The sequence below is a fragment of the Cygnus olor genome, chromosome 2 (assembly GCF_009769625.2).
Source record: "Cygnus olor isolate bCygOlo1 chromosome 2, bCygOlo1.pri.v2, whole genome shotgun sequence".
Taxonomy (NCBI): Eukaryota; Metazoa; Chordata; class Aves; order Anseriformes; family Anatidae; genus Cygnus; species Cygnus olor.
The window spans coordinates 25458858-25486340 of NC_049170.1; the positions used below are offsets into that span (position 1 = coordinate 25458858).

The window sequence follows — 27483 nt, forward strand, 5'->3', positions numbered from 1 at the left end:
TAGGGAATCAGACTAATTTTCTGAATTATCTTTAACAAAATAAAGATTAAGGACATTGATAAAATATGTACAGAAATAATCATTCTTTGAAATCACTAGTGTTTTTTTTTGGTCATTCATGTGAAAATAAAAGAAATAGTTATTAATGAGATGCACATTATGTTAACTTTTTAATACTTTTACCTGTTGTATGCCGTGTGGGTATTGTGGAGATTAATTGGCTTATGTTTTCACCCTTAAAATTGGGGGAAAAACACAGCAGAAAACAAAACAGAAAAAAAACCACCTCTGTTCCAGCTATATCCCTCATGTTGACTTATATAAAAGCTTTGTGTCTCACATTTTCAGATCAAGCTAATGTGTTTTTTACTCTTCTTGTGTACTTAATTGAGGATAAAAGCTAGTGCTTTTAAGAATTCATTAATACATAAAAGTTACATAGAACTGAAATGCTCTGAGTCCAGGAGTAATCAATTGTTTGATTGTGTCATTTGACATGTGGCCTCCTCGGTGTTGTGGTGTTTTAGAGGACCAGCAGCATAGGGAAAGCATTCAAAGGAATTGGTCACATCATTCAAAAAGTATAGAAGAGCATGTAGTGCTAGAGCATACATGAAACCTTTTGTTGGATAAAGGTTGGTTATTTGGAAAAATTAGAGGGGGCTTTTGGCAGAGAACATCAGGAAGGGGATTTTAGAATGCAGTTCACTTTTCTTTCTGATACATTTGTAAAAAGGTGTGTCCGATCATCAAAGATTTTCAGAGAAAGCATGCATAAGACCTTTCACTTGTCACTTTCTAGACTTGTGTGCTGGTGAAAATCAGCAGCATCTGTTGAAATACTTTTTCAGTGGCTTGATTTCAGTTTTGAAATGGTATGAAATCTTGTGCTATGTAGCTTTCAAATGTTTGCTTTTCTGTGAATCTTTCTCCTTAGTCTTCCTCTGAAAGAATTTTAATCTGAAACTGATTTTCAGAATGTCTATCTGTTGTTTCTTTTGTCTTTACTGTGAGAAGAACTGCAAGCTATGAGCACTTAGTGCCTCTAAAATTGGAGTATGAAGTCTATTTGCATTTAACTGGTGAATTTAAATAGACACAGAAAACTGCAGTCGTCATTCAGCACATATCGAGGCAAGAAAATTCTAATCGTAGCAGTGATTACAGTTTATTCAAATAATGTTATTTCTAGAATATTTTACTGCCTAATTAGAAACCCAGTGCATACTTTACCAACTGCTATTCATTAAGCAAAACAGTATGCTGTATATTAGGACGAAAAGATACAGCAATGTGACCTCAGTAAGCACTCATTGCTGTTTATTTCTATGTGAATTCCTGCTTATGTGGTAGAAAGATTTTCTTTATTAAAGGTATTTCTGCTTATGGCTGAATGGAGGCTTTTCTGATGATTAAAAGCACAATAAAAACAATGCAGAGACATAATGGCTTGATTACATTTCCCTAACAATTTTTTCATATTACTACTAAGGTTAAGATATGAAGCAAACTATAGCAGTGGTGATTAGTAGCCATTTAAGTATTTTCTTCTATGTCTGTAGAACATCTAGCTCTTTCCACTTCCCTTAGTTGTCTGTTGGCTTTTGTACGGTTATTGAAAGAACCATCTGTCTTACAATGGCTCACAGAAGCTGTTGTGCTGATGGAGTGTTTGTGTGTATTGTGCTGCTTTCTTTAGTCTACAGAGAGAAAAAACAGTACAGTATTACTGTACAATCAGTTCCTTTATCCTTTGTAATGGTTGTGACAAAAACCACAATTGTTTGCAAATTTTGCATGTTGGCATTCTTTGAGAATTTCTTTACAGGTGCCATACAACAAACACCATGTTAGTAGTCACAGCTCTTAGGTGGTTTGTCGGTTGAAAGAACGAGTAAGTTCATTTAAGTATCGGTTTTCAAGTGTGACTTGTATGTTTTTTGAAAGCATTTTTCACTGCATAAGTTGTCTACTTTCTGATTTGTTCTTGCTGCCAATTAAGAATATTCATTTGTTGTATTTCAGAACCCGTCTTGAAGAATTAAGAATGTTTTTGGAGAATGAGACCTGGGAACTTTGCCCTGTTAAATCCAGCTTTAGTATTTTGCAGCTTCATGTACGTTCTTTGAATAACACATACAAATGTATTGATACCTTAATAGCTAGGAGTCTAGGTGTTCTGAGAAGTAGCATGATTTGCGAACTACTGTGGAAATGATTTTAGTAGGTATTGAAAAAATGTAAATTTCATTTCAGGATTTTGAAAACTGTAGATTCAGATGCTTTTAGAACAGCAATGTTCCTCTTTTAGGCTGTTAGGGGATTACATAAAATGCTAGATTTGTAATCATAATATTTGCCTTTATTTGTCATGTTTCAATGTGTCATTAATATGTCAGTTTTCCATTTCTAAATTATTCTGAGAGTAAGATGCTGAAAAAAGAGTGCCTAAAAATAATTACATTCAGTAGTGCTCGCTAATTGGTACCAATTTTGACACCTGAAAAAGTAGGTCATATTGGCTCATTTGGAGAGAGGGGGGAAAAAAAAGTAAATTTTTCTGTGGTAAAGTTCCACTGAAAGCAAGTAATAGATGTCCTCATTTGCTGTCTGAAAGTGATTTTTTTTGTGTGTATAGTTTATCATATATTGGGTGAATTTCACCCATTTTGCCAACATGAGTACCTATGATTGGAGCTATCACTGAAGTGCGAAAGGGATATGGCTGACCAATGTCAAGCAAAAGATAACCATCAGAAACTTCGTGTGCAATGGATTTGGACAGTACAAATTTTCTGAAAATAACTTTTTAAGGACGAAATAAAATATTTCTGCTTTAGTAAATTACAAGGTAACTTGTGTAAAAGCAAATAAACAAACCTATATTCTTGGATAAAATTATAGGTCTTTTTATTTCCTGATTTCTGTAAAATAATAATTAAAAAAAAAAAAAAAACTGTTTTCAATGAGTTTTAGTAAGTGAATACTTTCAGATTGAAGGAGGTGTATTACATATCATATCCAGTAACTGCTAAAGTCAGAAATATGAGCAGTATAGGATTACCAATTTCAAGGTTGCCTTGAGCCAGTATAAATAATTTATTTAAATAAGAAGCAAGGTTTGGCTAAAAGACTTCATATCAGGTTAAATTGCCCACAAGTTTGTTATTATACTCTGTTTTTATAGAACTGTAGTTATAATAATAGTGAAACTGTTTTCCTGGTGATTAAAATTGTACTTTATTTCTATTAATAGGAATTTAAGTTCATGGAGCAGTCACGTTCCCCATCTGTGTCACCTAGTAAGCAGCCTGCTTCAGCAATTTCAACAGCAGTAACTTTATTTGAGCAGTACTGTAATGGAGGAAACCCATTTGAAATCCAGGCTGACAGCAAAGATGATGAGACAGAAGATGTGTTAGCTTCCAATGGGGTATGGAGTGTTTCAGGGAATAAAAAACAAATCTACCTCTCATTAAATGGTTATTTATTTCATGTGTCAGTGTTGGTAAAATACCTTAGTATTGCAGTTTACCAGTCCTTTTACTATGTAAATTCTCAAGCCACTTTACTCCTTTAATTTGGCAGGTTGCTCTATTTTTAACAGTGCCAGAAAGCCAGGCAATCCTGTTTAAAGTTCAGGCTGTTTTGCAGTGGATCAATATTTTTTCTGCTGAAGACAAGTGTTCCTGAAGGCTAGCAAAATGTGTTGCACTTTAAATTAGTATTTTTCTGTGGGTTCTTTTACAACACGATTAGATGCTGTGGAAGTAATTTTTATCGTTTTGGAAGGACTGTCTTTCTGGCTTCTTAGGAAAGAGTCATTATGGGTTGCTCCTTCTGTTGCATTTGTTTACACATGCATGATTTCCCAAGGATTATTTGATGTTTGTTAAGCAGGATTTTATTTATAATTTAAATGCTTAGGACAGTAACTTTACTATGGGATCTACTATTGTGAAACTGGACAATAACTTCCAGTATATCGCATTTCTGACCAAATCTAGCAGTAGTCGAATATATTTTAATTTTAAACTTCATGCCATTCTTTAAATGCTGTATTAATGTATTTTTGTTAAAGCTTTTTCTTCTTGTTTATCCTTTTGATAAATAACATTTTTTAAAATTATTGTTACTTTTTGTGATAAGGTTGAGTCGAGCTTAGTTTATTCAGTTATTCAATTTATTTGTCATGCTTTGTGGTTTTCAGCTTTGCCTTTCTTGTTTTCCCTGAGGGACTTCACCTGCAAAGCAGCTCGATCTGTGTCTCACGTGCCTGAGTACAATGCTGTAGCCACTTTCCTACTATGTAACTTGCAGGGACTATGCAGTTGATTGGCATGAAATATTGTTGCTTTGTGCTTAAAGGAAGCTGGTAGTAGTTGTTCTCCTATCAAGGAGTATAACAGAATGTATGTTCTTCCCTTTTCTGTAAGTAAACTGAGAGGAGTTACAGTTATCACTGTTAGACTTAAATGTAGATTCCCAATGAGTGTGTTAAGCAAAGATGCATTCCAGGGCATGCTAAAAAACACAAATTTGTACAGTACTGTATAGAAACCAACACCAAACCCAATCTTTTGTAGAATTTGGACAGCCATTTGATAGGTATTTGCTAAAAGATCCACAGTGAAATAGATATTAATGGTAAAACCCATAGTACTTTTGAGGTTTTCAAAATTAAAGCTCCTGCTGCTGAAGACCTCATTTCAGACTTCTGCATATGTTTGTGAGTAGATATGCATTTTAAGATTTTTTTTTTTTTCTGAAGAAAAAGGACTAGGAAAAAATATGTCTATATCTTTAGGAAAAGGTGATATGTTAAAGACAGCTCACTTGTGAAGGTTGAACTCTATGGAAAAAAAAACCATCATGACCTGTACTGTGAATGCCAGTGAGAAAATACTCAAATATTTCAGAACTTTTTTATTTTTTTTTGGCTACTACTTGCATGTAGAATATGCAGGAAGATGTGAAATGATATTGATTTTAGCTTCTGGGGCTGGATCAAGAACTTCTCAAGAACAACAAAAAATAATTTTTGGACAATGATTTCAACAACCTGATTCCATGCAATTCACTTTTAGCAAATGAGTGTATATGCAACGTCCAGACAGCCCTTGTATTTTGGGGCATTGACTTGTAAGCAGAGTACTTGCAGTTCTAGAAGGCTAGAATTGTCTTTATTTATTCACTGTGGATATGTTAAGGAACTTTTCTTTCTATCTGCAGACTTGCATGAGAAATCTGAAAGGTTTGCACTCAAGTTGAAACAGAACTGCTTTTTTCTTTCCAGTTGTAACATTTTATGCTTCAGAATCTTTCTTCTAGCTCAAGGCTTTTGCTTCTGTAATTGTGAAATCACCTGATGAAAACATTAGGTAGCAAATACTGATTGATGAACACGTTGAACATTCTTTTTGGTTGGCTTTTGCCAGTCTCAAGTGTTGTATTGCTGCCAAGCAGACCAGTCTGTGTTACCTTCTTCTGTCTTCAGTTGTATATTCCTCCCCCTCCCCCTTTTCTCCAATGATGAACCTATTTGGAGAAGTAATAGGGCTTAAAAGAAAACAAAAATCTTTAGCTTTCTGAGCGAATACAGTGTTTCAAATAGCAACTCTGCATGCTGTTATTGTTAGCACAAGGATTGTCATGTTATGTGAGACCAGTGGTTCTTCTCTTTCAGCATCCCGCTTCTGGTAGTGGTTAGCACAGACACTGCAGGCTCATGGGAGGTAATCTGTCCTGTAAGTCTTACTGGGACACTTTATAACCTGCATGAGTTTAAAACCTAAATGTGTGGAATGGTTTTCCTGTATTTGTTACAGAATTTTCTTGGAGAAGAACAAACAAACAAGCCACCCCCACTCCCTGAACAATTGTAAATGGGTAATATCATTGTCCAGTAAGGTATCCATTATCTTTGTTACCTTATTACCACAGGTAGTAGATGAATTCTGCTGTCTAATCATCCTGGGTAAAAACATGTTTTTATTCTGAACTTGCCCCATTGAATAAATCTCAGTATTTAAATACTACTATTTTCACATTGTTTGTTCACTGCTGTATTTTTTTAAGGGTATTTTTTAAGCTCAGTCCTAGCCAGAGCTTAAGATACTTAAGACGATAATTGTTAGCTTGTTACCAAAGGGCTGCCTGCTGCTTTGCACACAGGTGCTGCTATTGCTGCAAACACCGTGGAGGAGACAAAGTTGCATCCCTTCTTTGGCAGAGCTGTGAGCAGCTGCCTCAGCTGTTCAGTAGTGTAGCAGGCTGTGGTTTTTGGGGAAACAGGCTAGAGGGAGTCGTCATCCCAGGAATTAGCAGTGGGCTAATGTGTTACATGTGCAGCAAATTCCATGTTGTAGTTTCCCTGCCTTTAATTTTGAACAGTGTCCCGTTTGGTAGACTTGCACATTATCAGAGACTTTCAAGGCTGGCTGCAGTGTCCTCTTTTTCAACGCTGTGTGCCAATTTAGTGTTCTGTATTAGTGAAACCTTAATGTGTTTTAAATCGATAAAATCTGAATTTGTGTCTGGTGAAGAACTATTATGGATTTTGGCTTTCTGCTGACAGCAGAGGGACAGGATGTTCTGTGTGGAAAAAGTGAAGCAACAGTTATATGATTTATTACTTTTCTTGTGAAGTGTAGGTTCGATTCATAGTCATTCATATTATAGTTTTATTAGCCTCAAAGGTAATGTTACTGGGAGAACTTTGAAACAGTGTATAGAGCTAACATTTATTTTTGAAGCAACATGTAATGTTAAGATTTAATTTTCTTGATATAAATGATAATTGATTATGGAGAAGGATGCTTCTAATTTTTCCTCATGTCTTGTACAAGTCTTTTGTGATGAACATGTCCTTCATTTGACATGCCTTCAGCAACTCTACGTACAAACAGGCTTATTCCATACGATAACTCTAGTTTAATGCAGTGGAAAGTGGTTAACTAACTGCTTTTAATACTATAAGATGTTAAATAAAGCGAAAGAATTATGCTGAGAATGCAGACAAGGGTGTTTAACAATACTAAGAAGGCATTTGCATGTTTTCGATCAGTGTATTTGCCTGTTACCTCACAGTCATTGAAGGATAAAATCCTTCCAGAAATCTTCGTGAGCCAAGTAAGTGTTATGCACACTTCACAGAATGGGCTAAATGATTTGTCAGTAGTTGTATGGGACATATAACCCAGCTGGTACTAGAACCGAGGCTTCTTGTGACCCTGGCGAGTACTCTCCTGGTGACCATCTTCATTCCTGTTTCACATTTCTCAGTTTCTCTCTCTGTTACCAGCTGTTCTAAAGTGTCAGCACACAGAAATAATTCTTTTTTGTAAGAGCTTGGTTATCTTTTAAATAGAAGAAAAAATAACTTGCTTAGGTAATGAAGGATAAAACTACAAGGCTTTATGTTTCAGTTTAAGTGATCAGTTACAGAAGGGGAATGCATTTTAGTACTTAAAATTATTTCAGGAGGTTGCAGAATTTTGTTTCCAGATAATGCAGGCATGTTTCTAGATCCCCTTGCAATGCCAATTCTCTAGATGTAAGCAAATGATTTGCTTGTCAAATGATCTGAAGGATGGTAAGAATTATCAGGGTCTCTTTTGAGAATTTTAAAATCTTTTATCATCGGCTTAGCTATTGCAGTTCTGGACAACTGAAAAGGCCTTAGGGTGCTGCACGTCAGGGTTTTTTTGTCTGTTTTTTATCTTGAGCTTTAGTGAGATATTTTATGTCTGTTTTCTGTAGTTCCCTAACGTATTTTTCTTGTGATACAATTAACTTAGTTTCATAGCACTCTTTATCTTCAATGAATAATATCACTATCCTATGTGCTTCTTTGGGTTGACTACTTAAACACTTGTGAAATGATTATTGCTAATAACCACGAGATACCATGTTAGCACTTTGATCTTTTATTGCAGACTGTGCATGTTAGAAATACAAGTTCACTGTTTACTAGTTGTGAATTACTTCTCTGAATTTTATATCATGCACATTTTTATGTCGTAAATAAGTTTTCCAGCTTACTAATAGCATTAGGTTGAGGAGGCTTAATCAAGTATTTTTACATGTAAAAAAACCAGTTTTTCAAAATGTTGTAATTCTATTATGTTAAGAAAGTTAATATGTCAACTGTCATATCCATATGTCAATATGTAGTTAGCAGCTTGTAGTCAATATGTCATTTCACTATCACTGGATTTTAATTGAATTGGAACACATTACTTATTAATGCATAATAAGTGGTTGTAATTTTCCAGGCTGATGTTTCAGCCAAGTTAGTTACACTATGACTCTTTGTCAAGCCTGGAACCAGGCCCTGTTTTGAAATCAACTGAGCTGCTTTAATTATAGCTTTAATTTGTCTGAAATGTTCATGAGGCAGAAATTTTGTCTGTGAATACTACTGATCACAACATTATTTTTTTTAGCCTGTTTCTCATACTTCATGCTTTTTTCGATCTCAGCTACTTTTGCTTTGAGTTTATTTGTACGTGGGCTTCCCTTTTTTTTTTTTTTTTTTTAATATACTGCTTTCATAGTGCAGTATGCGGCTTTAAAAACATGCATACTTTGGGACTTGGGGAGAAATTGCCATGCACTACTGAAAAATATATTTTCTAGTGTATTTTGGGTGATTGAGAGACTGGCATTACCTTAGTGTATCTCCCTGTTTTTTTGCCTCTGGAGAGTGATCCTATCCCTGCTGTTTTGTAAGGATCCCAGAATCAGCCTGCCTTTGTCGTGTGTGTCATCTTTGACTCCGTGGACAAAATGGCTTCAGACCAATGTACAAATTAAGGAAAAGTTGAAAGGAAAAGTATTATAGTCTGTCTTCAGGTGAAAATGCATTCTGGAGCCTGGTGGATAGGATTAATGCTGTGTAGGAGTTCAGGAAAATGACTTATATCCAGAGAGCATCAGGGATTTGTTTTCCTTTAATGTTTTCTGGGTTAAGAAATTATCCTTGCGAAAAACTTTATCTCCTTATTTATAAAGTGTCTAAAGCACCAAGAACAATTTAAAAAGAGATTGATGTTGAATATAACTGAGTTGCAAATGTCAGGTTTCTTACAAAAAATAATCCCAGTTGTATACATCTACTATGTATTTGTGGTTTCATAAACTATAAAAAGCACTTACTGTCTCTATTAATTTCTGAATAGTATTTCTACACATACTCAAGCAATGATAACACGTGTCTACTGTTGGAACCATACACTGTGTTATATATACTGTAGCCTGTGTTGCTCATTTTTTTTCACACATCATTCGTTAGGTTTAACCTTTCATTCTGAAATTGAACAGAAATTTCTTGTAAGCTTTGAAATGCAATGGAACAACTGAACAGAGGAACACAGTTTCAAAAAATTAAGATTGTGTCTGAGTGTTTGAAGGCAGCAATTGTTATGTCTGTAACTATTTAAGCTACTTATTTTTCAAATGTTGCAATTAACATTAGATGCTGGCCCTCAGTCAAAGGAAGTACATCTCAAGGCACATATGGTTAATTTAGCTACACATTCACATTTTTCAGAGGATTGTTCTGGACTGTGTTGTGGGATCTGTGACAAATGATGCAAATGATGCATGAGGCTTTCTTTCATCAAAGAGGAAATAATTGTTTCATTGATGACTGGACCTATATTTCAAGTATCAGGATCTTGTGCCTTTAACTAGATAAAAGATGCTGTATGTTTCAAAACAAGACTAAGAACCAGCACACGCACAAACAAGCATGCTCAAAATACCCACTGGTCAAGTTCTATAAGAAAACGAGCAAGAAAAAGCTTTTGATGTAACCTCCACTGAGTTGTTCCACAGATACAGTTGAGTTATAGCATTAGAGTGTTTCTTAGAATAATACACTCCATTGTGGGGTGGGGTGTGGTTTTTTTGTTTTTGTTTTTTTTTTTTGCCTGCAGGGTAAGGTATACCAAGTCAGGATGCAGAAGCTTGTTTCTTGCTTCCTCTGTATTTTTTTTTTTGTTTCATGTACATTGCAAAGCTTATATATAGAAAACAGAGGGATACATACAAAGTTACTCTTCTTGCTGTAAATACAGATAGAACTGCACAAAACTGAGGAAAGTATGTACTGAAAAAGAACCGTGATTAAAAAAAAAAAAAAAGCATGCTTACTATATAGGAGCCGTGAGAAATAATTGTATTTTTGTAGCATTTGACTAATTATATTTTTTAAGTGTTTGTACTTAGTCAAAATAGCATTGGTCTCTAACAGGCTCAGTGGTTGAAAGACTATCTAGTAGAAATGTCTTTTGGAGCATACTAAAATCAATTTTGCAAACAACTGCAATATTAAAAAAAAAAAAGTGTGAATAGTATAAGCAAGTATTTTTGTAAAGCAGTAATTTAGTCCTTGCATTAATAATTGAGGATGGTGTGGTGCCAGCTTTTGTTGCCACTGCTTGCATCAATGTTGACTCTTTTTTTTTTTTTTTTTTTTTCCCCAGATTGTGAAACAAATAATAAAAGCTCAGGTATCTGATGAGTATTTGATAAAGCAATAAGAAAGCAAAAAAAAAAAAAAAAAAAATCAGCTGGGAGAAGTAGGATGATAAATATTTACTCTTGGCTAATGTCTGAAGTTTGTTTAAAATACACTTGGTTTTGTATAATTTGTCTGATACATTTTTAATGAATATTGTCAGCCACCTGTCAAATGTAAAGTTAGTTATTTGTATAAATACATGCATATAACAATATAAATGTTTTTGTTTGTTTTACAGTATGAATCGGATGAACAAGAAAAAAGTGCATATCAGGAGTATGATAGTGACAGTGATGTTCCTGAAGAGTTGAAAAGAGACTATGTAGATGAGCAGACAGGAGATGCCCCTATGAAAAGGTCAGTAGACTCAGTCTCATTTACGTGCTTTTCATCTCAGTACTCCAGTTCATCTTCTGTTTAATCTCTACTTTACAACAGTGGAATAATGATCAAATAATCTTTACGCTGCCTGCACAGTTAGAAAGGCCTCAGCACATAGATTTCATGTATGGGGAAGAGCTATAAATTGTTCATCGTTACTGCAGAAAGAAACTTTGGAAAGCAAGATTTTGAAGGAGGATAAAGACTCTCTAAAGCACATAGTGGAAAACTGATTATCGGGCATTAGATGTTGACTGAAGGTTCTTCTACAACTGTTGTTGTGTATATGTGTAATTTCTTTTGTTTTAAAGGGAATTATGTGCAGACAAATGACTTGAGGCTTGGGCTTCTGCTTTTGCAGAACAGTCACCTTTTACAGATTTCAAACAAATAAAAAAAGAAACAAGCAAATATCTCTCTAGGGCACTGTAACAGATATTCGTTCAGCCTTTTTGAAGCAAGCTAACCTTATTTGTATGTAGCGAGTTGCAGGAGGACTAGAAAGGTGCCACAGCTCAAAGGAGGGGAATGTTTTTTTATAGAATCACTCTAGGATAAAATATTGTTAGCTTGGTTTCATCAGACATCACAAGCTACCTCATTTCAGGGAAGTTATGGAGGTATTGATAAAAATTACATAATGGTAAAAAAAAAAAAAATGCAGTCTCTGTCATAACTACACTGTCACTGTGTAGTTATGTACTGTGAAATTGTAATATTCTGAATTTTTGGAAGAATTTTATTTTGAGGTATAGCAGAGAGTTTCATCGTATGATAACATTAATGGCTTTTCAGCTTCATCTGCCTCAATTTTTTTTTCCATTTCTAGATAGTTCTTTTTTAGCTATGGCTCACTAATCTGCTCCTGTTTTGTCACAGCCTGCATTATTTTCATTTTCTTTGCTTCATAAACAGTGAATCGGAGGCAGAGTTGTTAAAATGATTGCTGAGGCCAGACATAGACGTGCAGAACTCAAGTCTTGGACTATACCTTAGAAATTCCTTTCTCTAGCACTATTTTAAGTGAATTAGGCTAGGCTTTTTCAAATGTTTGAATCATAACTTGCTTACGCTTTGGCATAAATAAAATATTGCTCTGGAAGACATACTGTCCTGTTAAAAGAGGGAGAGAAGGTAGGGGAGTATTTGCTACTTAATTTTTATTTGCATGTCACTGAATACAGTAGGCAGTCATGTTTAGTATACTTTGTGTTTCTTTTTTTTTTCTTTTTAAGTGTTTCTCGAGAAACTCTGAGGAGCAGAAAGAGATCGGATTATAACCTCAATAAAGTGAATGCACCTATCCTAACAAACACTACACTGAATGTAGTAAGGCTTGTTGGTACGTAGAACAACTGTCAGAATATATGTTTTTATTTTAATGCAAACCTCTGGTTTCTAGCATGTATGTTAAATGAATTTTAAGACATTAAAAAAATAGTTGGACTCTATCTCTTCTTTTTGAATGTGCAGTGCTTTGGATGAGATCTTACTGGATTGTTTAACTGTCGTATTGCAGCTTCCTGCTCTCAAGTGGAATTTCTCATAGCTTCCTTATACAGGCAGTTCAGTCATTCTGTAATGAGCTTGTACAGCCAGCAGGTCCTTCACTTTGCCATTTGTTTTCCAAAGAATGAGCTTCTAGTTTAATGCAGAAAGATGCATGTTTTTAATTAATTGATCCCTAAATGCATGGCTTTACATTTTGTACTACTGAATTTCATCTGATTCTTATTGCAGCAGTCATCAAGGTCCTCCAGTTCCTCTTGTACATTATGCCAATGCTTTTCTGTTCTGGTACCACCTCTTTTTTTCTTCCTTTTTTTTTTTTTTTTTTCCATTATCACACTCCTATTTTTGTGCCAGAGTCATGCATGAGAATATTAAAGAAGAGGCCAGTTATTGGAAACTCCACTAGTAGTTTTTCCAGATACTTCCCTTTTCAACACTCTTCATTCTGCCTTCTCTTTTACTAAACCCTTTGACTAAATCCTAGATAGGTGAAATCTACTGTGTATAGAAAATCAAATAACTTCCCTAACAAGGATATATGTCTTGGTCTGGTATAGTTCACTTGTAGTAGACCCATGACTTGCTTTATCCTAATTTTACCTCCGTTTGCCTCCTTCTGCTTGTGTCACTTCCATATTATCTTCAAAACTTGATCTAAAGCCCCGCATCCTACAAATTAAAGCAATAAATTCCTTGAATGACTATTTCCCTCTTCTTGAATATGTTTTTATTTGCTGTTTTTCAGTCATACTGGTACAACGTGTGCCTTGACTGCTTGTTGTATGTACAGGTTATTACCCTGATTACAAGACTGCTGATTTCATGGTCATTTTCACAGTCCTGATTCCTTTGCTTGTTTAACTTGTCTGTGTTAAGGCTTTATCCAACCCACTTTGTGTGTCTGCAAGTCGCCAGTTCAGTTCCATTAGTCATCCTATCCCCCTTCTCCTCCCTTTTCCCACTGTCAGTATCATTGTCCCCAGTGAAAACCTGGGCAAACTATTCATTCTTGCTTTAGGGCACTGTCCTGTTTATCTGTATTGTGTCTGTGTGTGTGTTCCCTGCCTCATTTTGCTTTGCTTTTGTTAATCTTCTGTAATTAGAAAACTCCTGATTTTACCACCTTAAGTTTCGGCAAGACTTTTGATACTTCTAGCTCTTAATATAACTTTCTGAGTGAATTAGTTTGTTTCTTTTTTCCATTTGGCCTTGTCCTAGTCATTTTTTTCTAGTTTCTTTACATTTTCTCATGTTTCTAATACACTATGATGCCTCCTAATTTTTATCTTCATTTATATCTTGTTTTGAGGAATACCTACCCTTTGATACCATAAACAAAACAGGTTGTTTTGCACCACTTTTCTGTTAGCCGTAAACTGCATATTGCACCTCTGCCACAGACATTGACAGTGCATCCATCCTTTGTGATGACTTTTGGTCTTAGTGTATAAACATTTCATTCAGTACTTCCAGACTGTATCCCTGGAGGCATTAGACACATTTCTTTAACTAATGGTTAATGGTTACAGGAACAAGAAACAAGATACCACCATTTAGCCAGACTATCAGTTTTATTAGCATTTCCTCTCTTTTTGTCTCTTGAATCATCCCTGTAAAACAAAAAGGTAAGCGTGTTGTTGCTCACCTGATTTAGCCAGGCATCATGATGTGAGGTTGTAAGAGATCCAGGTTTGGTTCATTCCCCGAGATTCTCCCCAGCATGCAGGGATGCCATGGAACATGCCCATCTTTTAACAATGGTTTCTGCTAATGCTGTGGAGGGCTTTGGTTTTTCTCACACCGTCTCAGGATTTTGTCTAGGAAAATGCAATGGTACATAATCACTGTTCAGTTCCAAGGAGCGTAACTGAGATGAGTGTCTAGGATCCCTTCATTATCAATGGAGTACAGTTGGTAGCTCCAGAAGATGGTACTTGCCCTGGGTATCTTTGCTATACTATGACGTGACATGCAAGCAGGTGTCTTCTGGGACTGCTTGGCTTAGCCAGGAGTTGGACTCAGTGATCCATGTGGGTCCCTTCCAACTCGGGATATTCTGTGACTTCTGTACAGGAGACATAAGCAACCAATGTAGGGTAAGGGTCTTATTTTTAGATTGCTTGACAAGGTGATATATGCAATTAAATACCCGTCATCTAATGCCTTAAAAAAAGCAGGGTTCTAATGAAGTGCAGGGGACCCTATATGTCAGAAAGCCTGTACTCTCTTACTGTTTCAGTCCTTGAAAACAAGGTTATAATTTCAGAGAGATTTGTTTTAGTGGCAATAATGCAAGAACTTAAGCAGCTTTTTTCTGTGCTACATGTTGTCACTGACACTCCTGCCTCCCGTATATTGCATCAGTATCACTTTTAATAGATCTAGATCAGCTTCCCCATGTTAGTTAAAGATAAATCATAAAGGAAACCAGGTTTACGACACGAAGTCTGGGTTGAGATTAAGAGGGGATTTTAAATTTCCCAAACAAGTAGAAGAACTTGTTGCCTCACTTTTTAGGAATAGCTGATATGCAAGTAGTAGTACTTGCTGAAAGAGTATGACAATGCTCGTAATCATTTTTGAACTATTCTTGAGTGCTGTATATGGAGGCTAGATGAATAAAACAAAGTGTGTCTTAGTATATTTAAAGAGCACAAATGAGTTACTATGTATAACTGAAGTGGGAACTTTTCTAACTCTTTAATTTGAATTTCAAGTGAATGGTTCAATTTATTTGGTTTTCCATAACCAGGTAGTTATTTCTCTGTTTGCTTCCAGCATAAAGGAACCATTAGATTAACTTTGAGTTATTTTTTTCCTATCAAACTCTTGCATGTTGACTTAAAACATAAAGGAAGAATGAATGTGTGTTAAATTTTTATGGAATATTTTCACCTAGGGTCTGTGCATCAACAGGAATATTTTATGAATACGTTTTATTTACCTTTTTGGTTGTAGTGATCATATTTAAATAGATTAGTCTGATAGAAAGTACTGTCTAGTTGCTTTCTTTAAGGACAAAAGAAGTGCTGGAAATACTTAAAAACAAAACAACAACAAAAAGAACTGGCAAATGTTCATCAGTTTTGGCCTTTATGAATTGTTTTTAGAAAGTGTAGTTACTTTGACTTGTTGAAACTCTTAAGTGGTATTTCTGGAAATTCATGGCACACGTTGGGGATATTAGTGTTGTTTGTAAGTGTTCTCGTACATCCTTTTCACCCAAACTGTGAACTTTAGTGCAACTAGTAAAAATGTATAGATGTTAAAATTTGGCATCCTCTGAGAGAGAGAAACTGGGAGGAAATGTTCTTGGCACACTTGTTGTGTCAAGATGCTGAGTGACATAGTAATAGAGAAATGTTCTTGGCCACAGAAGAGTTTTATAGGGACAGTGCTTGGGCAGTGTATAGCCCTTTGGAAAAGCATATGACACTGCCCGAGAGACTACCTTGAACATTTATGCCAGTTGTACAGATATTTGGAAATCTAACTGTCCAGAATGTGACGCATCACCCTTATATTGTGTATAGGTTGCAGGCAAGTTTGAAAAATGTGTTTAGCACAAAGTGGAAAAAATCAGTCTGTGGCAATACGGAATATTCCGATAACACACATGAAGGTGGCAGCTGCTTTGATAGGGTGTCATCCTTTCCAAACATCCATAAATTTCCACACAGAACTGTGCTGGAATTAGCTACATTTGTTTTTCCTTGTTGGAAGACAAGTGGAACTTTTTAGGGCTGCTTTTCAGTTTGGTCATAATACCGGAGGTCAAAACATTGATAATTAAGCGCAGAATTAACAAGTGGGGTAACCTGCCAAATATTAAATATTGCAACCCTTGTCAGATCTCCAAAAATAACAAAATATATTCTTGTGTGTGTTAGCAAACTGGGACACAGGTGTTCAAGCAGGGAGTTTAAGCTAGATAGAAACGTGGGAAGTAGCAATATCGTTTTTTTGCTTGATTCTTACCATACTGCTGTGTCATGTATTTATCCACCATAGCTGTGTCATGTATTTATCAAATGAATGTGATCTTTAATGATCACAAGTAATTGCTTAAAAAATTCAAGTTACTCCCTCTGATACTAACAGCTGATTTGGTTTCTCTGTGTAAAACCATATTTTCTATACGAATTAGTAAGTTACTTTGCTGGGCACAGTGTTAACTTTGATTAAACGGTGTTGCAGACTACAGGAAAAAGAAATGATTCTGGCACCTTCATGCAGTTTTTTTTTCCCAACCTGTCATGTCAAAACATGTCTGGAATATGAAATTTTGTTAAATGATGTGCTATATCCTACATGCTGGGTGAACTGCATTTACTTTTTGGTTCAAAAGTTGCTGTCTGTTACTATAATAACCCAAAGCTTACTGTAAATATACTCTATGCTTTTAAAATGTTAATAAGGCAAGTAGTATGTCATTTCTGAGCTAGCTAGCTGGAAGTCCAGGGTCTCTGCAAAATCAGGGGTTTTCATTAAGTACACTTTTCTTACAAGCCTTTGAAAAGAGATGTGCCCTATGCTAGAAAACAAAATACCTATAGGCCCTGTGAATTAAACCTTTAGGGAAAAATCCCTTTCTGAGTCCAAATCCTGTGATCTGTTTGATTCACCTAATGTATAGATGAAGGTCCTGAGATTTTAATTTTTTTTTTAATTATTACTATTTTCAAAAGTCAGATGCACAACAAAAGAGAGCAGGAAGGAAGAGAAGGAATTATTCCTTTTCCTGGGTGTCCCTATTTTAGGACATTCAGTAACACATGCTAAAGTAGAAAATTAATCCAGTGAAAACAAGTAAACAAATAGTGGATTAATTTTCTTCAGGTCCTGGTTGGACTAGTCTTAAAAACTTTCCATTCCTTTGGATTTCTTTTTGCCTGTAATCCTGATGTTATGTCAGTCTATCCCTTTAGAAACATTTCAAATGATTTAACAAACATCTTAAAGTGATTTGGGTTTCCTACCCCAACCGTCTTTTTCTGACCTGATCTGATTCCACCTTGGTACAGAAGTTGTCTAGGCTCTTTTGAATCACAGAGTCCAAAGTTAGAGAGGTGGTTTTTGTCTGTGTGTGTTGGTTTTCTTTTTGGTTTTGTGGGGTTACCCTCTTAGGAACATCACAATCTGGAGCTTGTGTTTTCTTTATCTTTGGTGGTGGTAGAGCAGTCATTCAGCACTTTCTTGTAATGCCTACAGTCGAAATCTCATTTTTTTGGAAACAATATCTTTAAGCAGTTCTTCATAGTGTTACGTTTCCTTTACTTTTCACAAAGGAAAGAAAGGCAAGCAAGAAATGATGTGTTGTTGATGTGAAGCACATTATTCCTAGAGTTGTTGGATGGGCATATCATTTTTATACTGTAGATTTCTAATGCTTGAAAAATATCCATATGTGCATACATAAACACACACTAATGCATTAAATCTCCAGTGGCTCTGTATATCACTACAGATTACTTACCATTACTTACCATTTTGATATGGTTTAACGTCCACATTTGGAGAAGTCTTGAGTCGCTTATGGTGTCTTAGCCATAATATTTAGCTTTATTTTAAACCTGCTAATCTCTAAAATATTGCTAAGTTGCTCTTAATCAATATTCAAAGCTAAACAATAAACTTTGTACATTTTTTTTTGAGTTTGTCAAGCTCACCACTATCTTTGTAGCACTCGTGCTGAGGAAACTGATTTTCTGTATTTAATTTTCAAGGTAAATATATGCAGATGATGAATATTCTCAAACCAATTGCGTTTGATGTGATCCACTTCATGTCCCAGCTCTTCGACTACTATCTGTATGCAGTTTATACGTTTTTTGGCCGAAATGACACGGTAGGTAGAAACCTAATTTGTTTCACAGTATTGGTATGTACATAGAATGAGAATACAGAGGAGATCTCTTTACTTAAGATGGTACCAAATATATGGTTTCCCAGAGAATTAGTGTTATCAGAATGGATCTGAATGGAGGAGTTAGAAAAGGCTGATTAGATCAGCAACAAGGGGAGTAAGTACAGGGAGCATCATTATCGCTGGGACATAAAGCCAATTGTGTTTCGAATACATTCTGTGCTCTTTTTTCCAGCAGTATTTTGAATAGAGAGTAAAGAGGATGTGAAGTACCTGGAAGTAGTGGCAGAAAGTGGGGAGCAAAGGAGCAGGCTGCAATAGCACGTGGTGGCTTGGAGCCTAGAAAGGATAAGGCAATTTGATTTTCCTGTATGTATTTCTCTAGCTTAGATAATATAGCTCAAGGAAGAGGAGAAGGGGTCCGTGAAGGTTAAGTAGCAGCTCAGGTTTAAGAGGTTTGAAATACGATTTTTCAGATCTATTACTACTCTGTCAAGCTAATTGCATTAACAAAAACATTTTAGTTTTTTTTTGAGTGATCTTGTAGTTAAAATAAATGCTTTTTGGCAATGTCTTTACATAACACAGATCAACTTTCAACAGGATGGTCTTAAAGCATTTATGAAAAGCTGTATGTAAAAACAATTTTCTCCTCTCTTGGCCCCTAAATTACTTCACAAGCAATAATGTAATAGGGTTCCAAATTCATCATCATCTTTTGGCAAATTGCATTGGATTTTCAGACTCTCAACATATGGTTCTAAATGTTTTTGAGCTGTTCTCTTTGGCAGAACAAATATATTTGTAATTTGTGTTTAGAAGATGGGTGTGTTTTTTGTGTTTTGTTTTGTTTTTGTTAAGCTAATTGATTTCCATTGGCTTAATCAGCTGCTCTGGTATTCAGTGTTTTATATATATATATATTTGCACCTTCTGTTTGTTTTGTGTTTTTAAAGCCCATACCAAGTTCCTTACTTTCTACTTCTATCAGAGAACAGCACAGTGCTAGGCAGGTAAACATTATAGCAGATGGGTGGTAAAATTGTGATGTTTTCGTAGCGTGCCTAATTTTTGTTTTGACAGATGATTTTCTGTGGGAAACATAATGCTTACAAAGGGTCTATGAATGAGATAAACCCTCTTGTAATGCTTCTTAAATGTTCTCACTTCCCATTGTGTTATAAACCCTTAAAAAGTAGAGATGCTCGATGGTATGTGATTTAGACCACTGTCGGTGTTCCTGTTCGAAATTTTATTTATTAAACATGCATCAAATGGGTTTCTTGAAAGTATGCTAGTATTACAACCTCCTTAAGTGGTTGAAATACTGTCCTTATGTTAGATATGTGAGTTAGTACAGGAATGATCAATTGTACATAGTTCGTTGCCAGTTCAGTGAAAATCAGGGATTTAAAATACATATGTTGACTTCTATGTCCGGTCATGATGCTAGGTCATTGCTCTTTCCAGGACTCTAGAATGATTAGCCTATGTAGTCAGTATTTGGCTTTCTTCACTGCTAAAAATTGCACACCATTGTAACCAAAATTACTGTTTCAAAATCTTTTTAATTCCTAGAGTCCACATTAAGGCTGTCTTTCCTACTTATCTCAAATTATGGAACAACCTAATTTGAAATTAAAATAAATTACATATATTTAATATCTAGTCATGAGAGTGTACAATATTGATGAACACGCCACAGAATAGTTTTCCTTAGCAGAATAAATTTAAGGTACTAATTTTTTTTGACAACACATTATAATAATTTGTAAATCCAAAGGCCATTTTTGTAGAAAACGCTTAAACTTTTTTTTTTTTGGTAAAGATAAAGAGTCACATTGAAGTGGTGATGAGTGAAATTATTCGATAAATTCTCTAATGCTGAGTTTACTAGGTCATTTGTGGCATTTGAATATCTACCACTTTGCATATAGAAATAGCAAAAGAGAAGAGTTATACTGATGAGCGACATAATTCTGCTTAAAGTCATGAAGTTCTGGCCTTGAGGAGGAGATGCTGAACAATAATCTCTTTTTTCCCTCTTATTTATTTATTATTTTTTCCTTCTGTTCTTATACATACAGTTGTACAGCTTCTTTACAGAAATTTAAGATTTGTTTTTGCATTCCTTATTATTATTCCTATATGTTTCACAGTAACATGAAATTGACATTTTTAGAAATAAATATGTTATTATAAAATAAGTACTTGAAAGTTATTGATAGCTGTTGAAAGTTAGTAATGGAAAGGTGGAAAGAAAGTAATAATGGCAGACTGTAGTATGCATTATGATGGTGCAGAAACAACTCCCTTAAAATGAAATTTAATGGCTGAAACTTGCAGGTACATTTTAAAAAAAAAAATAAATATATATATATATATATATAAAATTTTCACTGAATATATGGGAAAATTAGGACAGATGGACATCTAAGTCAGAAAGGTTAAATGTAGTAGATGGGGACCTAAATTATTCATTTTCATATTTAAGATGGAAGGAAGAGGACTCAAACACTTCTTTCCCTGATTTAGTGCATTGAAAGGAGGTCTAATACAGTAGACTTCATTGCTTTAAATATTGTTCAGTAGATTGCTTTTTATGGTGTGAATCACATACCAGAACTGTACTCAAATACTTCCAGGTTCTTGACTTAGATGTGTGTTGCGTAGTTATCCCATTTCCACTGCCTTTGGTTTGTTAATTTGTTCTTGTTTCCTTGTAATTGCAAGTAGAAGATAAGTAGCTACACTAATTACACATCAGATCAGCCCCTCAGCTGGTATAATTCGTTGCATTTACCAGGGAATCAGTGTGTTGATTTATCCCAGCTGAACACCTGCCCCATAATGCTACTGAGCCGTGAAAATGAAGATGGCATATTTGTCAGGTGGATCTTTAAAAACACTAGGTAATAACGACTGTTTTATAAAGATCAATGGTATAGCTCTACACATGCAAGTTAGATATTCAGTAAGGGTTTAGAAGAAATTTACAGTTTGAGAGAGAAGTCAAGGCCATTTGGCTTGGGTGTGGTGCGCATGCAAGTCTCAGTTGGGGCACGGTTGTGTGCCATTTCGGGCTGGTGTCCCAGAGGAGGCAGTCTAGAGTCCTGTACTCACTTGAAGTGTTCAGCAATAAAGGATATGTACTGATTGATTTGAATGGTAAGCTGTCATCTTCATGAAATGTACTCAGGTCAACCTTTATAACAGTGCAGTGTTGAGTGCAGTGACCTCTGTTGATCTTCTCATTTTGTACAGTTATAGTTGCAGTTATGTACTAAAACTTTTATGTGTAAATTGCATCCAGTGTTTACATACTGAAGTTTTGCTGTAACCCTGTAAAGCTTAAACTAAGGATTGTTCCTTTCCAAACTTAAATATTTCTTCCAGTTTGAATCAACAGGATTGGGCCTCAGTAGCAGCAGATTACGCACGACGCTGAATAGAATCCAGGAGAGCCTCATTGATCTGGTAAGTACCTGGATTTTGTTAATGCTTAGTGAAATAGAGGGTTGTGTCAGAAATTCAGGAATTGTATTTCACTGTGGCTTACTGATTTTCTTTTTTCTCTCTTCTCATAATCAATGTCTGTAATGACAAAGACTGTTTTTTGGTATATCATGATGTAAGTATCATTACTGTGTGAAATCCCTTGTTCGTAACATACAACAAAATCAGTTTAATCGTTTCTACTAGATGTAACAACAAAATTATACATTTAAATCTTATAATGTGTTACGGCTTATGTAATAAAAGGAGAGGGGCATTCCAATATTATCCTTATTATTTTTTTTTTTAAAGTACAACAGACAACTCATTTTTCTTCAGTGAAAGAATAGTAAAACAGTAAGCCATCAAGAAACTCATTCACCTTATAAAATAATAGAATTAGTATGTTAAGCCCTTTGTTAAATCATTTCTGAATATCAGGGAATTTTCCCTGCCATATTTTACAAACTAGACCCTGTCAGTCACTTCGTGTTATTTACAGAAATTGAAGAGCGAATATGATCCTTGTGTCACACTGGTAGTAGATTATTGTTCCCTCACATCCCATTACAAAGGGTAAACAGGTAGGTTTGGTAGATTCAACTGAGGAGCAGCATTTATGGAGAAATATTGTGAAGAACTACACAGAATTGGAATTGTCTACTCTTTTTTTGACCTAAATATAAAACACTTGAAACATTATGAAGAAATTTCTAAAGAGTATCATAAATATGTTGTACAGTAATTAATCCCATAGATGCTGGAGGAAGAATTTATTTTCGAAGGCAGAAGTGGGAGACAGATGCTCTACTACGGCTTTTACAGGGATTTGGTATTCCACAGAATCATACTAAGGTGCCTTTTCAATTCTTTGAAGCATTCAGAACAGTTGAATCCTAAACCATTCTTTCCGAGAAACATTTTAAAGGGTTTTGGGGCCATTTCTTACAAAGTCAGTAGAGGGAGCATGAGAACTATTAACCCTAGGCCTCTATAATACAGAAAAAAAGGTAAAATCATCATGATATTCATCTAAGAAACAATGTATTCAGAAAAGAAAAGAAAAAATCTAGGAAGATCTTGCAGATGAATCCATTAAAGGTTATGGAAAAATAGAAAGTTCTGGAATTAATTTTTTTGAACTTACTCTGTAGTCATTATTCCTGACAGTGCTTTGCATTGTTTTGATTTTTTTTTTCCGGTCAATATAATTTAAAATATATGTATTTCTAGGAGTAAATTGGGAAAAATAACTGGATTTCTTTTTCTTCCTCAGTCACTTAACAATGCTGCTACAGGTAACACTAGCGTCAGTTGGAATAAATAGCTGTGTTCTAGGTAAGATTTGAAAGGAGGAAGAAATCGTAGGTAACTGCTAACTTGAAGACGTTCAGTGAAGCTTATTAGTATCTTATGAACACATGCTGGTTTTATGCTGTCAATAGGAATTTTTTACTTTTTGATTCATGAGGAAGGAAAAGTTTTCAGGGTATTTTTGTTGTTATCATCATTAAGAATTTGTGAACATGAAGACTAAACTTTACTGTCATAAAATGGCTATTTCTCATGACTGCATGGATAGTTCTGTGCTCCTGTCAGAATTCCTGTCTCTTTTCTTAGCTTGTTGTAAATTGCTTTCTGAAAATATTTTGCATGTTTGTGTTGTGGGATTCAGTCTCATGGCCTGTTAGGATTTTTTTTTTTGGCATTGTTTCCTATTCATGATAACTTTATTAAGGACTATCATTTCTGCTACATTTTGGTTCCCAATGGCAGCTTCTTTCAATATTTTATTTTCATAAGGATGGTCCCAACAAGTGTTTATTCTGATTCTGTTACTAAGGCTTTGTCAGAACTTCATGTAGATCAAAATATTTCCTCACATCTCTTACTGTTTATGAAGGTTGAGCTCTATTGTCTATGTCAAGACTCTTTATTAATTTAGACTGGATCATTCCTAGCTTGGACTTCATCTTTTTATTTTTTTTTTTTTTGGTAGAGATAGCAAGTGAATGAAGGTCTATTTATGTTTATTGACAAGAGAAAGAGGAAAAGTTGGAGGGTTTACAGTCCATTTCTTTTAAATAAAATAAAATGGTTGTGATAGGTTTCAGTATCCTTTTTGGGATTGAATTAATGCTATCTAGTTTATATCAGATACCTTCATAGGATACTGCTTTTATTATTGTTCAGCTGGATTTTAGTCCTGCTTTGTGAAGGAAAGTGGAAAGCAAAGTGGAAGTGAGGTTCCGCTTCTGGCAAGGTAAAGGCAAGCTGCCTTCTCTTTTGTATCTTTGTAGAATCTTCATAGAATCATCAAATCATAGAATGGCTTGGGTTGGAAGGGACCTTAAAGATCACCCAGTTCCAACCCCCTGCCATGGGCAGGGACACCTCCCACCAGACCAGGTTGCCCAAAGCCCCATCCAGCCTGGCCTTGAACACCTCCAGGGATGGGGCATCCACAGCTTCTCTGGACAGCCTGTGCCACTCTCTCACTACGCTCATTGTGGAGAATTTCTTCCTTCTATCTTCCTTCTAATCTAAAACTCCCCTCTTTGAGTTTAAAGTCATTACTCCTTGTCCTATCACTCCACCCCCTGACACAGAGTCCGTCCCCAGCTTTCCTGTAGGCCCCCTTTAGGTACTGGAAAGCTGCTTTAAGGTCTCTCTGAAGCCTTCTCTTCTCCAGGCTGAACAACCCCAACTCCCTCAGCCTGTCTTCATAGGAGAGGTGCTCCAGCTCTCTGATAATCCTCATGGCCCTTCTCTGGAGTCTTCCTACCAGGTCAATGTCCTTCCTGTGCTGGGTGCCTCACAGCTGAACACCGCACTCCAGGTGGGGTCTCACAAGAGCAGAGCAGAGGGGGAGAATCCCCTCCCTGTCCCTGCTGGCCACGCTGCTTTTGATGCAGCTCAGGATACAGTTGGCTGTCTGGGCTGCCAGCATACATTGCAAATTCATGCTGAGCTTCTCATCAAACATCACCCACCGGGTCCTTTTCCTCACGGCTGCTCTCAATCCATTCTCTGCCCAGCCTGTGTTTGTGCTTGGGATTGCCTTGGTCCATACTCTTCAGTATGAAGAGTATGGAGGTTGATTGGAAGCATTCCCTACAGCTTTTTATGGAGCTGCTCTGTTCTAAGTTTTTACTTCCCTATTATTACAGTGCAAGAAATGTGTATTCTTTTGATATATACTGTAGTTACAGTACAGTCACCATACTTGTGAAGGAAGTACTATCGCAGTTTTCATTTGGTCCACCGAGAAACAGTGAGATGGATTTCTGACTCACGATCACTGAGCAAAAAGACTGCAGCAATTTAAAGCATTTCTTCTCCTCTTCCCTGTGTCCCTTCTTATGCGTCACATACCCCCTGCTTCTGCTGGAGGGTCCTGTCCCCTGTAAGTACTCAGCTATAGCTGAATCACTCTTCCTCTGTTTCACAGTGCAATACCTCGCAGCGAAACCACTTTATACTGTACTTTATAAACTGCAGCAAGTCCACCTGCAGTTTAAATTCCTGTTGTAGACTGTGAACAGGAAAAAGATGAAATACAAACACGTGTTCAGCTATGCTCACTTTACCACAGGGCAATGATCTGACACCTCAGCCGTGATCCAGAATGTTCAGTGTCCGTATGCTGGTCCTGCACTGATATAACTAACAGTACAGTAATCCCACATTTTACAAACAATAACAAACAAACAAACAAAAACCCTCCTCCGCTCAGAACTCTGCATTTCATTTGGAAGTGAATCAGTCCCTGCCCCTTTTACTTATGATACATGATTATGTTTTTAATCTTGAATGTTTTGTATAAGGTAGTCAAAATGACTATGATGGAAGGAGTCGTGTATGATGCTTCAGTCTAACAATCTTGAAGTAGTTTGCTTAGCTCTTTGCAGGATTGAGCAAGTATGTTCTTTGGGTGCTGCTGCTTTAAATGTACTAGCTGATTCAAAGCATTGTAAATACACCAGTGATGAGTTTTTGTCCAGCTATGGCTTACGTTAATCTCTGCACTGCTAATATTGACAGTGCTTTAATTATGGTCTGAAACTTCTTATGCCGAATATGAAAAATGAAATAGGTTTAGTGAAAAATAAATAAAAGGGGCCTTTTGAGCAGAACTGTATTTGTTTTGTTTTGTTATAGTAAGTAATGTGTAAGAGTGCTGGGATCTCACTGGCTGAGTAACGAATTTGGTGTGTCAAAGCAAAACCAAGTAGCTTCCAGGAAATACTTGCTGGCAAACTCGAATAAAAAAAATGCAAGTTCTTTAAGTGTTTGTGTTAAAGCAAATTAGGGTGCAGTTTCATTTTCTGAGAGGTAATGAAACAAACAAAATGGCTTTCAAAAATTTGTTTGGGTACATTGTATTGAACTCCATATTCAGCCCTTTCTATAGCAAGTGTAAGACAGCTTCAGTACAGATATCTGCTCTGCAACAGCAGAGATGATAATTTGGATTCTCCAGAAATAGCAGTCTATAGGTTGTTTCATTCATACCAGCAGGATGTATTAAAAGGGAAAAAGAAGAGCAATATATAATGGTAAGCTGCTGCTTTCTTTAGGCCAAATATATTGAAACAAGTGTCTGTTTCTGTGCAGCTTGTCTCCTCACTGTCAGTGCCCCAAGCAGGATGTGTAGAAAGATCTGCACACATTCTGTCCTTGCACTTGTCATTTCTACCAGAAATGTGTTTTTGCAATAGTAATGATGCATACTGATCGTGTTAATTAATCCACTGAGACCAGTAAGCACCCGAGTCGGTACGTGGCATCGATCAGTTCATGATCTATAATTATTGGTGTTTTGGAAGGGAAACTGATGCCATATTTTATCTGTCTCTTAGCAACTTCTTTATCTTCACAAAATATTTCTTAGTCATGGTACTGCCATTACCTAGATAGTATTTGTGAATATCCTCTGTATGCAAATAGCTGCCTTAATTAATACTGTGGCTTCCAAAAGGGAGATACTTGGGGTAGATGAACAGAATACTCATAAGTATTTCATTGCAAACTAGTAACGACATTGGTCCTCTGCACCTCAAACCGTTTTTAGCAGCTTGGACGACATCATCTTCCTAGTTGTCTTATGTTCTTAATGTAATTTTTGACTTGGCTTTCATCCAGTCTGTAAATACATTTTAGAGCTGCTTTGTCTATAGGAATTTTAAGTTCTGATTTTTTCTGCTCATTCTGAATCACTTAATTTCTCACAAACTCCTTACTCAACTTGACATAATTACTTTTTCCTGCTCCACCTTTAATTGGTGCAATATAACCACAATGGGCCTGTCAGGTTTTTCTGCCAGAATAACCTACACTTTGCTTTCTCCCTTTTAACGTGTTCATCTGTTGTATGCAGTACCTCCTCTCTTGGCTTTTCAAGATCTATAGTGTATATTTTTCCTTGTCTCAATCCTGATACTTGGAATGAGTTAGGTAATGTCTTAGAATCATAGAACCAGGCTGATTTGTCGTACCACCTGTTGGCCACAGAATGTTTATCCTAGGGACATGGAAGGCTCTTAGTTAAGAAATCAGTGCTGTATCATGCCAATCTTCATCACCTGATTTGTGTTTTGTATCATTTTTCTTTTGTAACACTTTCCATATTTTATAGAGCGTATGTAAGCAGTAAGCATAGTATGGCTTTACATTTATTAGTCATAACTACTTTTTTGTT

At 35.9% G+C, this 27483-nt stretch overlaps 1 protein-coding gene across 2 annotated transcripts in view; it reads left to right on the forward strand.

The window, feature by feature from the left end:
• Window positions 1-27483, forward strand: part of VPS50 (VPS50 subunit of EARP/GARPII complex) — a 79853-nt gene that overhangs the window by 40450 nt on the left and 11920 nt on the right. For both annotated transcript variants that reach the window (XM_040549590.1, XM_040549589.1), the window contains 6 exons: window positions 2026-2116; window positions 3257-3433; window positions 10767-10885; window positions 12145-12251; window positions 18148-18269; window positions 21684-21764. In XM_040549590.1, the coding sequence (XP_040405524.1) occupies window positions 2026-2116; window positions 3257-3433; window positions 10767-10885; window positions 12145-12251; window positions 18148-18269; window positions 21684-21764 (697 nt within the window). The remainder of the gene's footprint in view (window positions 1-2025; window positions 2117-3256; window positions 3434-10766; window positions 10886-12144; window positions 12252-18147; window positions 18270-21683; window positions 21765-27483) is intronic.